This window comes from Enhydra lutris, unplaced genomic scaffold, assembly GCF_002288905.1.
Source record: "Enhydra lutris kenyoni isolate GAN:26980312 unplaced genomic scaffold, ASM228890v2 scaffoldscaffold22, whole genome shotgun sequence".
Taxonomy (NCBI): domain Eukaryota; kingdom Metazoa; phylum Chordata; class Mammalia; order Carnivora; family Mustelidae; genus Enhydra; species Enhydra lutris.
Window position 1 is genome coordinate 4,182,237 of NW_019154106.1, and position 12,094 is coordinate 4,194,330.

At 63.0% G+C, this 12,094-nt stretch overlaps 1 protein-coding gene across 3 annotated transcripts in view; it reads right to left on the reverse strand.

Moving 5' to 3' along the window:
* LOC111149602 (two pore segment channel 2) overlaps positions 1 to 12,094 on the reverse strand; it is a 27,129-nt gene continuing 15,035 nt past the window's right edge. For all 3 annotated transcript variants that reach the window (XM_022506745.1, XM_022506746.1, XM_022506747.1), the window contains 14 exons: positions 11,934 to 12,015; positions 11,632 to 11,718; positions 10,757 to 10,876; positions 10,575 to 10,634; positions 8,586 to 8,714; positions 7,765 to 7,814; positions 6,327 to 6,426; positions 4,367 to 4,438; positions 3,083 to 3,156; positions 2,519 to 2,600; positions 2,347 to 2,429; positions 1,741 to 1,822; positions 1,260 to 1,354; positions 1 to 713 (listed from right to left, as the gene is read on the reverse strand). In XM_022506745.1, the coding sequence (XP_022362453.1) occupies positions 635 to 713; positions 1,260 to 1,354; positions 1,741 to 1,822; positions 2,347 to 2,429; positions 2,519 to 2,600; positions 3,083 to 3,156; positions 4,367 to 4,438; positions 6,327 to 6,426; positions 7,765 to 7,814; positions 8,586 to 8,714; positions 10,575 to 10,634; positions 10,757 to 10,876; positions 11,632 to 11,718; positions 11,934 to 12,015 (1,195 nt within the window). In that variant the 3' untranslated portion in view covers positions 1 to 634. The remainder of the gene's footprint in view (positions 714 to 1,259; positions 1,355 to 1,740; positions 1,823 to 2,346; positions 2,430 to 2,518; positions 2,601 to 3,082; positions 3,157 to 4,366; positions 4,439 to 6,326; positions 6,427 to 7,764; positions 7,815 to 8,585; positions 8,715 to 10,574; positions 10,635 to 10,756; positions 10,877 to 11,631; positions 11,719 to 11,933; positions 12,016 to 12,094) is intronic.

A 12,094-nucleotide genomic window follows, 5' to 3' on the forward strand; every position in this document is an offset into this window, starting at 1 on the left:
TCTTTGCAAGACTTCAGGATAAAAACTATTGGCATTCTGACCCATAAAGAAATACACCCAATCACACTCACACGAACCGTTAAATAATAAAATGGTTAAGATCCTCCTCACGTAAAACCACCAGGATCCCAAACCTAATGCCCTGGGAAGCTGCTGGCTGGCCTGCACGGGCCCCAGGCGGGCCTCTGGTCCCCGAAAGCCACCAGCAGTGAAGGCACCACGGAAATCACAGGCTCTGGAAGGAAGGTCGCTGCTTCCCGCTGCTCAGTCTTGAGAGTCCCTGAGGAGTCACCCTCTTCCAGGACTCAGAGAAGCTGAAGTCCTGCCGAAGCCAGCTTACGAAGAGAGCGGCGTGGCCCAGACGCCACACAAAGTTCAAGCAGCCCACTCGGGTGCCACCAAGAAAAGCTGGTGGTGGTTAGTGGTTCGGATCAGCAGTGACCCGGGGCCTCTGCTCTCAGCCCCAGCCTAGGGTGGGTGGCGGAGTTCCGTCCGTCCACCCGTCCGTTAGTCCATCTAATTGAAAGTCTCTCCTTCCTCTCCTTCAGGGCGGCCTCCGCCTCCTCCCACAACGGCGTCGGTCCTGAGGCAACAGGGCCCCCCGCCGCCCTCGCCGGGACGGCGCACCTGGACGTCACCTGCACAGCCGCAGGTGCGGGTGGTGGCTCAGCTTCTCCATGAGCTCGTCCTCGGTCGGCTCCTCCAGGACCTCCCTGGGGAATCGGGGAGATGTGCAGGGAGCTCTGGAGAGGGCGGACTCGGGCAGCTCCGGGAGGGTGGGCCGCCCTGCTCCTCATTTAGGAATCATCAGACACGTGCCCAAGGGAGCACGGGGACTTAGATCCATCTCCAGGACGTATGCGGGGCGTCCCTAAAAGCCCGGGGTTGGAGGCCGGGGGTGGGGGTGGCCCTCCAGGCTGGCCAGTGCCGGTGCAGAGGGGCTGCGACGACACAGCGCAGGTGCAGGGAGGGAAGGCATGGCCGCAGCTCTCTGGGCGATCCCACTGTCCTGCACCGCGGGGAGGTAAGGGCCACCCCCTCCCCCAACAGCATCCCCTGGAGACTGACACCGGAGAATGCCGTCTTAAACAACTTCATCGGAGAGCAAGACAGAGGTCCCAGCCCCAGCGCCAGGAGAACAAGAAGCCCAGACCCTGGTCCCAACGCAGAACTGGCAGGAGGAATGCTGCTGTCACAGAGGACACCCCCCTGCCCACTCCCTGCCTCCCCTCCCCAGAGACCCTTCCTGACCCACACACCTGAACAAGAGCTCTGCACTCATCTGATAGGTGCTGTCCGGGTCCCCAGCGAGGGACTGCAGGTGACTGCGGCGGTCCCACTTGTGAAGAAAATTCTGGCAAGCAGGAGAACAGGGGGGCCAGTGGGTGTAAGCCCCGTGTGACCCAGCCTTTTCCCCTCCAGTGTGGGCCAGGCATCCACTGCAGGGATCCAAGCCCCTCCCGGACGCTGGGATCCAGGGCCCGACACGGCCACCCACTCCTGCAGGAGCCAGATGCCTGATAGGTCTCCCCCAGCCCCACCCACAGGCTGAAACCCCCACAGGCCCAATGTCAAGGACATTCTAAGAGGCTCCCAGCAGCCAGCTGAAGCAGCACCAAGCCGGGACCCAGCACAGCCCCCTTCCCGCCCCGTTCTGGATGGGCCCGGCCAACAGCCTCAAGCTGTCTGTGGCAAGTCAGCAACCACCCATGAGACAGCCTGGGCAGGGATCTCCGGTACCTCCAGGATCAGAGCCAAAAACAGGTTGACCCAGATGACAGACGACACCAGCCACCACAACACAAAGTAGATCTTCGACCACCTGTGGAGACAAGAATGCCAGACGTGGGCCGCCGGGAGCGGTGCCAATGGGACAGGGGACAGGGGCATGCCGGCTGGGGTCCCACTGCACGGAGAGAGGGCGGGGTCGTGCTGGCCAGGGTCACACTGTGCAGGGGAGAGGGTGGGGCCATGCCGGCCGGGGTCACACTGCACAGGGACAGCGCAGGGGCGTGCCGGCCGGGGTCACACTGCGCAGGGACAGGGCGGGGCCTTGCCGGCCGGGGTTACACTACACAGGGACGGCGCAGGAGCGTGCCGGCCGGGGTCACACTGTGCAGGGGACAGGGCAGGGGCGTGCCGGCCAGGGTCACACTGCGTGGGGACAGGGCGGGGCCTTGCTGGCCCGGGTCACACTGCACAGAGATGGGGCAGGGCCCTGCTGGCTGGGGTCACACTGAGCGGAGGAGAGGGTGGGGCCATGCAGGCCGGGGTCACACTGCGCGGGGATGGCAGGGCCGTGCTGGCCGGGGACACACTGTGCAGGGACGGGGCGGGGTCGCTCACGGGCCCGAGTAGCGCCGATAGGCCTCCAGGAACACCTGCCAGTTGTTCACCACCATCACGTTCCACAGAGTGATGAGGGCGGCCTGCGGGGCGGCAGACACGGGGTCCGGCGGGGCCGGGACAGGGCGACGGGAGGGCGAGGGCGCTGAGGACCAGGGGGTGCAGGGCTCACCGCAAAGTCATCGAAGTTGTTGGGCCAGTACTCCAGCTGCTCGAAGCTTCCGCAGGGTGCCGAGCTGTTGTCAGTGCTCAGGCTGCGGGTACACGGCAAGCTGGGTCAGGGGTGGGGACTGGGGCACGGACCATGCAGCACCCCAGCCCTGCCTGAGCCCCTGCCCAGCTGGAAGCCCTCTGGGCCCGGAGAAGCCGGAGAGCAAAGGAGGCCCCCGTCCAGAGGTGCTGTGAGAGCAGCCAGGAGCCAAGAGCTGCAGACGTGCGTGGGAAACGGAGCTTCGGGACAGCGGGATCCAAGTCTGGCTCCGGGGCCCCCTCCACCAGCTTGTGGCCTGGCCTGGGGTGTGCAGGGGTGGGAGCCGCCACAAGGCTTCAGAGACACTTGGTAGAGATGCTGGGTGAGGGCATCTGGCAGGGCGGGGAAGGAGGGGAGACAAAGGAGGAGGGACTAGGAGACACCCCTGCTCCCGGGGAGCCCACCCCCACACTGCCACCCCGCCTCACGCCCCTCCGTCCCCACAAGAGGCACTTCTCCCCTTGGGAAGTTCAGGCCCCACCTCACCTGCCGTTTCCAGGAGCCACGATGACGCCGCGAAACAGGCTGATGCCCAGAATGGCGAAGACGTAGTACACCACCTGGGGGGTGGGCCGGGCCTGCTCAGCGCCCCCCGCAGGAGGACCCACAGGGCAGCATGTTCCCAGCCCTCCATGCTGTGCCCCGCCCCGCTCCCCCCAAGGGAATGCTGGGGCTTCTCCTCCCGAGTACCCTCTCCAGCCCCAGAGGGAAGGAGGGAGGAGCCGCCACCACCAGGCGAGCCAGACAGCAACGGGGGCCAGGGGGAAAGACCCAGGGGCCAAGGAAGCAAGGCTGTCCGCCCCTTCTCCAGGACAGGTGTGGCAGGAAGAGAGGTGAGAAGGGCCCCTACTCTGGGTAGTCTTAGGGGAAGAGGTTCCAGGGAGGGGCAGGTAGGAACTGGCCAAGCTTCCCCAGGAGGTGACGTGCAAGGAAACCACCCAGCAGTCTCACGCCGCAGAGAGAAGAGGCTACCAGTGGCCCCCGACCTGTCCCCACCCAGCCCCAACGTGCCAGGGTAAAACGAAGGGGCACGGGCGCCGGGCTAATCCAGTCCCTTCCAGACCTCCGTCTCCTCTGTGGGGCTTCACACCTAGAGCAGCACCAGGGGTCCCCCTGAGCGGGGTGACAGGGCAGAGCCAACAGCAGCTCAGTGGCAAGGCTCGGTCTGGAGCTGGGGGGATGCCGTGGTTTGTCCTCAGCCACCACGGCTGTGAGTTCCCGAGATCCCACTGCGCAGGGAGGGCTGACCAAAGCCCCATCTGGGGTCTACATGGGCCTCGGGGATCCCTAATGCCTCTCACACTTTTCAAAATCAGTGTCCCAGTATGGCCTGCGATCAACACGCATGGGGAATAAAAAGTGACCGACGCACCTCCAGCAGGGAACGGCAGCATGGTCAGGACCAGCCCCAGGGTCCAGGGAACATTCTGGCCTCCCGGGCTGACGCAGCCCTAAAGCCACCCCTAACACAGGGCCCTCCTTCCTCCAGAGCGGCCAGCCAGCCTCGCTCAGACTCACCGGAACCCACAGGCGGCTCCGCTCGTGCCGCACCCCCCGCTGGCCAGAGCCCGCTGGCCGGACTCACCACCAGGATCCCGCCAGAGCCGGCCGGCCGGACTCACCACCAGGATCCCACCAGAACCCGCCGGCCGGACTCACCACCAGGATCCCACCAGAACCCGCCGGCCGGACTCACCACCAGTATCCCGCCAGAGCCCGCCGGCCGGACTCACCACCAGGATCCCACCAGAACCCGCCGGCCAGACTCACCACCAGGATCCCGCCAAAAGCCCGCATGTTTCTGACCAGGTCCAGGACGGTACTGGCCACCACAGCCATTAGCTGAGGACAGAAGGACAGCAGGTCCTATTCTTCCTGGCCCCACTGAGGGGACACCAACCCTGCCCACTACCCTGACCCTGACCCGGAAAAGCACCAGTGAACTAACAACCCACGCACCCGTACGCATACGCCAGTCAGCCGCCCGCCCGTTCACACATGTAGGCGCACCCCACGGCCCTCCACCTGCACACACGCCCAGACGTGCACCCCACGGCCCCCCATAAACACGGCCACATACTCACACACCCACATCCATCCATCTAGAGGCACAGACACACACCATACATGCTCACAGACACCGTACACACAGACACCACCATCCACCCAGACGCAGACGGTCTCAATCCCAGTCCCTTCCGCGAAGCCCACACGCGCGGGAGCTCAGGTCACGCTGCCGAGCGCCCACGAAGGCTGGGTTAGCGCCTCTCGGGTCCAGAGACTCCAAAGAAGTGCAGACCTGAAGTCTGCAGCTCACCCGCGGTCAGGCCTGGGAAGGGGCTGACCCAGCCAGGCACCCCGGCTATAGAGGGCTGCTCCCCGGACACGGGAACCTGAGCCCCACAGAATGGCTTTCCCGTCAGCCTGTAACCAGAGATGCCGACACCCAGAGCCAGCGTGTGGACGCGTGCTCGTGGGCGTATGGGTCACTGTGTGTGCGTACGGCCACGTGCGTGCGTGTGTATGTAGTGTGTGGGCACGGCAGCGTGCGTGTACATTCTGCCTGCGTGTACACGTGAGACTGTGCACACGGCCGCGTGCGTGTTCAGCGCGTGCGTGCGGCTGGAGTCTGTGGCGACAATGCAGGTATGTCACGTCCGCACGGTTACAGGTGCGTGCCGCCATGAAAATGTGGGTAGGCGTGTGCGTTTGTGCGTGCTTGTGTGTGACCACATGCGGGTGTGGCGTGCGCGACCACCGGGCACAGTGCCCCCATCCACATCCAGGGCCGCCAGGCCACCTTGCGACGGGAGAGCCCACTAGCTAACAGGGAGCCCCCAATGGCACAGGTGGGCAGCTTCCCAGGAAGGACAGACGAGCCGGGGGGAAGGTCCTGGACACACAGAAAGGTCTCTGATGTCCTTGGTTTCCTCTCTCCAGAAAAGTTCTTGGGAAAACGGACAGGAGGAGCGAACCCTACCTCTGTGCTGGGCGGGCTCCGGGCCCAAAGGCCCTGCTCACCGAGCTCCCCTCCCCTCAAGGCTGGTGTCCCTCCCTGTGGATACATGAGGAGACGATGAGGCCTACAGACAGTCACGAGCCACCAGGACTGGGAGTCGAGCAGCCTGGCACCCAGCCAATCACACGCCCTCTCCTGTACTGGGGGACCTGGAGGGGAGTGCCTGGGCCAATCTCGCCTTTGGCCCTCAGTACCAGAAGCCACGAAAGGCCCACACCAATGGCCTCCGGAAACCTCAGGACACCCAGGAACACACTGGCTCTAAGGGCTCCAGCCCCCACCCCGCACAAACGCCGATGGCCTCAAAGAGCACAGAGCTATCCCTAGGGCTGCCCGAGGTGCCCCACACCCATCCGCCCGCGCCAGCCCTCCCTGTCCTGGTCCGTGCAAGCGCCCGCTCGCAGGCTCACGCTGACCTCCAGCACTGCCCAGCAGCAGTACGTGGCTGGGGACACAGCCCAAGGGGACCAGGGTACCCAGGGGGACCGAACTGAGACAAGCAGGGCTGGGCCGCTCGCAGGCTCACGCTGACATCCAGCACTGCCCAGCAGCAGTACATGGCTGGGGACACAGCCCAAGGGGACCAGGGTACCCAGGGGGACCGTCCTGGTCTCAGTTCGGCCCTGCCCAGGCCCAGCCACTCTCCAGAGCAATGCAGGAGTGGGAGCTGGACGGCAGGGAGGCAAGCCAGGTAGTCAGTTGCCCACATACCTTCAGGCTCGGGATAATGCGCAGGAACCGGACCACGATGAGCGTGTTCACCAGCCGGGCCATGTCCCACAGCGACAGCAGGCCCAGCGTCTCTGGCTTCCTGGAGAGACACACGGGACACGGGTTGGGAGAGCCTCGAGACGCCGGCAATAGGGAGACAGGGAGATGCGTGTTCAGACAAAGACAGATGCAGAGAGCAAGTGGCGGGCAGGGGGACGGGCCTCTGTCACGGGCACAGGACGGAGACTGGATGGCCACCCCTGCCAGCCCAGGATGGCACTGGCTATCACACCCCTCGTCTTACCCAGGAGAGCACTCAGGTTCCAAACGCTGAAACGCCCAGCTCAGGTCCTGGCACAAGAAGGAGGGACCTGGTCCCTGAGCCGGTGCATTGACCCCTGACCCCTGACCCCTAGCAACGGTCCTATCCTCTGACCTCATTTCCTGTCCCTGTTGCCTGACCCTGGCTCCTGAGCCGCATCCCCTATCCTGTGACCCCATCCTGTACCGGGCCCCTCTGGGTGTCACTCAGGGGCTCAGCCGGCTCTCATTTCCATCCAACTGGAAACCCGTTCCCCAGCACAACGCTCCCCTGGGACTCCCGCATGCGTTTCAGAAATGAGGGAGGGTGGCCCTGCGGCCGCCATGCCCCACCACACCACTGAGGACAGGTCCAGCCCGACCTGTCTGCCCCAGGTAGACCCTTCCTGGGCCAGCTGACCCTAAAGCAAGTCTCTTGGCCCCACTCCCCGTCTCCAGCACTTTCCAGTTGCTCCACTAGAAGGAAGGCAGCCCACAGACCTGCCAAGACACCAGGGCTGCCAGGATGCCCGGGGCCGGCAAGGCCACTGGCTGGCACTACTGTGTTCTGGGCAACGCCCCCTGACAGCCTCCACAAGCCACACTTTGAGGCACTCTGGGACCCCGGCCCAGACATGCGCACTGCTCTGCGGCCAGAAGTGGGGGCAGTGGGACTCATAAAGCAGCCCCGTCCCTGCCAACTTCCAGGGCACTAAACCCAAGCCCAGAGTGGGAGGGGACATGCCAACATCAGTCACACGGCCTCCAGCCCTATTCCAGCGCTCAGGGGTCACCCCAGCCCTAAGATGCGGGTCTCCACAACCCGGGACACAGGGGGCCGCCCGTTCCATCCTGGTTCTGGGGCTGAGCCCGCTGCCCTCTATAGGCCTGTCCCAGCTCTGGGAACGCTGTCATCTGACGGCGACTTAGGACCTGTTCCCTAAGAGCGAGGGGGGGGACAGCTCCCACAGTCCTCAGCTGGCCAAGCGCCCAGCTGTCTGCCCTCCTAACACCGGGGGCTTCACCCTGGAGCCGAGCAGCACGAGCAGGCAGGCTGGGGCGCCCAGGCCACCCTCCCCTGGTGCCTTGGTGGGGCGCTGGTTGCTGTAGCCTCCCTCGGTTCTCTCCAGTCACATACCAGCCCGGGTGTGGGAATCGGTACACAGCCAGAGTTGAGATCTCCAAAACCTTTAATTACAAAAGAAGAGAAGGCATCGCTACAGCAACACCTATCTAGACGGCTTTCGATTGACCTCTACAGCTTGTGTGTAACACGCTCCCCACCAGAGGGATCTGGGGAGAAGTCAGAGCTCCATTCTTGTCCCCATGGGTTGGTTCCAAACGTGGGGCTTCCTGTGGCTGAGAAAAACACCGAGGTCTCGGGACCCAGCGGCCCGCACACCCAGAGGGCACGATACCGGAAAGGCTGGTGGAGGCCCAGGTCAAGGGCAGACAGAAGGCCCTTCTCTCTGACCGTCTTTGCTCCTGTCCCAAGGGGCCCACAACAAACACGAATAAACACTATACCAGGATGGCTGCCATGACACACATACCACACGGGACCCTCCACTCCAGTGGGCTCTGGGAGGGTGCCCAAGACCCACCCCCACCCCGCCCTCCATCCTCCCCAAGGTCCCACCATCCTTAGGTCTGTGGCTGGGGCTGGTTAGCAGGTGAGGACCCCGGGCTCCTTCCAGGCCCCGCTCCAGGGCGGAGAGGCAGCCTGCCCCCACCGCGCTCAGATGCCTCGGGAACCCAGCCTCCTACCGGCCCCCGCTGGTGGCCCACCATGCGGCTCACGCTGGAGAAAAAGCCCCTTGTCCCTGGAGGCAGGAGCCCAAATCCCTGGGGGCCTCCACTCCCGAGGGACAGCCTGATATGGACACAGCGCAGAGCCAGCTGCAGAGAACACACTGCCCGCCCAAGGAAGCCGGCGGCCCGGCCCATCTCCAACTTTACCAGCAGGACGACGGTGAGCAGGCCGTCGAACACGTTGCTGGAATGGGCCAGGTAGCCCGGCAGGCCCAGGGCAAACACCTTCAGCAGCAACTCCAGCAGGTAGTAAAGAATGAAGACGCAGTTGAGAATCTGAGAGGAAGACAGGGACCTAGCAGGCAGCCCGGCCCCTGTGCACCCCTCACTGGCTCCTCGGGGCACCTGGGGCTGTTCCTCCCACACGACCCCCCCCCGCCACGGGGCGTCTCCAGCACCCCACCTCTCCCTGCTCCACAGCCTCCCCTCGGTGACCAGTACCCCACGCTGGCTTCGGTGACAACTGGCACAGCCGCTCTCCTGGCCCTCCATCCCCTCTGGGCCTGCAGGGCCTGGGTCACCCCCGCCACCCCACCCCACCAGCCCCTGTGTGGCCACATCTCTCCCTCCCCACGGCTGCCACCCGAGCCCACGCTCCCAGTTCTCTGTCCTGACCCCCCCTGGCCACTCTCCATGGGAACATCGGGGCAACCTCTAACAGCGCACATGGGCAGTGGCCTCCCCGGTGGGCGTGCCTGGCTCTCAGCAGTGTCCTCCCAGCCCCTGGTGCTGGGGGGTGGGGGGGGACAGAGAAGGTCTTAGCTTCGAAGGTCACCACAGGCCACTGTGTCACTGTCCCCTTTGAAGCCAGTCAGTAAAATACAGAGGGGCTCCCTCCTTACTGGGAGCCTCCTGGCACCCTCCCCCAGTGAGCACAGAGCCATGGGAGGGACACGTGGGGTCAGATGGCCGCTGCAGTCACCTCTCCCCGCTGTCCAGCCTAAACTCCACATTCTTCATGCTGCCTCACTCACACCCGCGATGAGGTCACCGTTAAGGCATTCCTGACCCCGTATCACGAGCAATTATCAAGGGGCAGAAAAGGATGGAACTTCACAGGCACCCCAAAACCCCCACGCGGCAATCACGTCTCTCACAATCACGCTGACCCCCGTGCTTAACCACTACTGTTAAAGAAGATAAAATACAAGTCAACTGTATCCAACTTGACTTCATCAGGAATAAAAACCAGTCGCCTCTCCAGTGCCTGAGAAGCCCCCAGCGTCATCCAGGAAGGAAATACAATGGAAATAAGAAAGCTAAGAACTGGACTTGAAGGATAAGACAAAGGAATTTCAAGCGTCAGGTCAGGAAAGGCATTTTTCCCATTTCGAAGCCACGATAAAGTCTAGTCTGTGTTTAATGTGCACGACATACTGTGTCAGCTGTATATCAGATAAAAGCTTTTTCCTATGTAATCAGAGAACGTTTACGCACTTTCTTCAGTTTAAAAATTGTTCACAAGATCTTTCGTCAAAGTAAACTTTAAAACACCTGCTTTGGGGGCGCCTGGGTGGCTCAGTGGGTTAAGCCTCTGCCTTCGGCTCAGGTCATGATCTCAGGGTCCTGGGATCAAGCCCCAAATCGTACTCTCTGCTCGGCAGGGAGCCTGCTTCCCCCCACCTCTGCCTGCCTCTCTGCCTACTTGTGATCTCTCTCTCTGTGTCAAATAAATAAATAAAATCTTTAAAAATAAATAAATATATATATACATATAAGAAACACCTGCTTGTTAGAGTGCTGGCACTGAGTACTGTGGGGGTACTGGGGCTATCTTGCTTAAAATTCAACGTGAAAACACTGTTTTTACATTCTCAAGGAGTTTGAAAAGACTGTGTAGCGTTAGGAGGGGCGCTCGCCATTCCAGAAAGGGCTGAGCAGCAACTGGGTGGGGGAGCTCCCATCCCAGGGCCACACAAGGCCGGAAGACGCCAGCGGCCCCACCTGCCGCCTCTGCCCTGCCAGCCCCTCCCGGGCCTGGCCACCTCTTCCACCGTCCTGTGGGGGTACCCCACAGTGGAAGGAGCAGCTCTGCACCACAAGAGCCCCAGGGAGGGGGAGGCTGTGCCCTCTCGCTCCCGCTGACTCCCCGTCACCCTGGTGAACGCCTGCCAGCCACATGTCCCCAGAGCTCACCCCTAGGACGAAGTCGTCTCGGTCCTCGGGCAGCACGTCTGCGTCTATCACCAGGAACACCTGCAAAGCCAGAGCGGGAGGCGGCTCGCCAGCCCGGCCCGGCGCCCGGGTGCCAAGGCCACGGTCAGGGAGGGGGCAACGAGGTGCCTCCCACATCCACATGAGGGTGAGCCCGCTCTCACAGAAATGGACACGAGGTTCCCAAGGGCGATGAAGTTCCCCAGGTAGTCAAAGTAGCGGTGGCTGCAGACGATCTGGGCCCTCCTCAGGAAGGGAGATGGGTACTCGGGCCGTGGCGGGGGCTGGGGAGGAGACGCACACGGGCTCAGCAGCACGCGCCTGCAGGGGCCAAGGCGGCCGGCAGCCCAGCAGGGCCCGTCCCCCTTTATTCTGGGATTCCGCTCCTTCCTACCTCCTCTCTTACCCCTGTCTGCCAGCCCAACAAAATAACCTCAAACACTCGCCACACACGCTAAAATGAACATCACGGTCATCTTACTAACGTCAAAGAGGACTAGAGAGACTCTAACTGGCCACGGACCGCGACGTAAACTGCGACAGAACATGCGGTCACCATCTGAATATATGCCAAGCGCTTCCCACACAACACAAAGTGTGTGTGAAAGAGTAGAGGACAGTCACGCACTAGTGACTGAAAGCTTAACCCAGAACAGGTGGACACAGGGCTGAGCTGGATGCCAAGGGCCACATGAGGACTTGACAAATCGGCGTCAAGGACCAAAACAAAGGCTCTAGACAAACTCGGGACCGTCCTGGGGAAGGACGCACGGAAGCAGGTAAGAGTCTGTCGTGAAGACAGGGAAAACCCTGTGCACAGCTCCTCTGGGTCAGACTTGGCCCAGGCCAGTCCCTGTGGTCTGTGAAGTACATAAGGTTGACAAGACCACTCTGGCTTCCAAGAGCCATTTACCATTCTAGGGGCTGGAATCCCTGGGAAGGCGGGTCCTGGCACCGGTCGCTTAGCGTCACCCAAGGGATGGAAGCCAACAGGTTCTGCAACCTTCCCCACTCACCCCCGTGGCCTGGCCCCGGTTACCTCTTTAATCACCCTTTTGTCAAACTCATTAAAGAGTTTCTGAAACTCGCCGGCTGACAGCAGGTCGCCACCATAGGAACGCACCTTCTGCGGAGGGAAACGCACCCCGGTCAGCCGGGCCGAGGGGAGGGCGGGCCCGGGACAGGACAGTGCCGCGTCCCCAGCCCCACCCGGCCCAGGCCAGCCCCGGCGGATCTGAAACGACACCCTGGTGGTGAAAGGGGGCTGGTGGCCGAGGGGACCTCTGGGCGGAGCCCGGAAGCACGGGCTAGGGAGGGCCGGGGAAAGGGGGGCCCGAATACCTCCACGACGGCCTGTGTGTGGGAGCCGGACAGCTGGACTCGCTGAAGCACCTGCAGGAAGTCCTGGGGCCGCACCCCGACTCTGGGGAAAAGACACCCGAACCCCAGTGAGCCCCGCCAGCTCAGCACGCCGCGGCGCCCCCAACTCTGGCCGGAGCCGC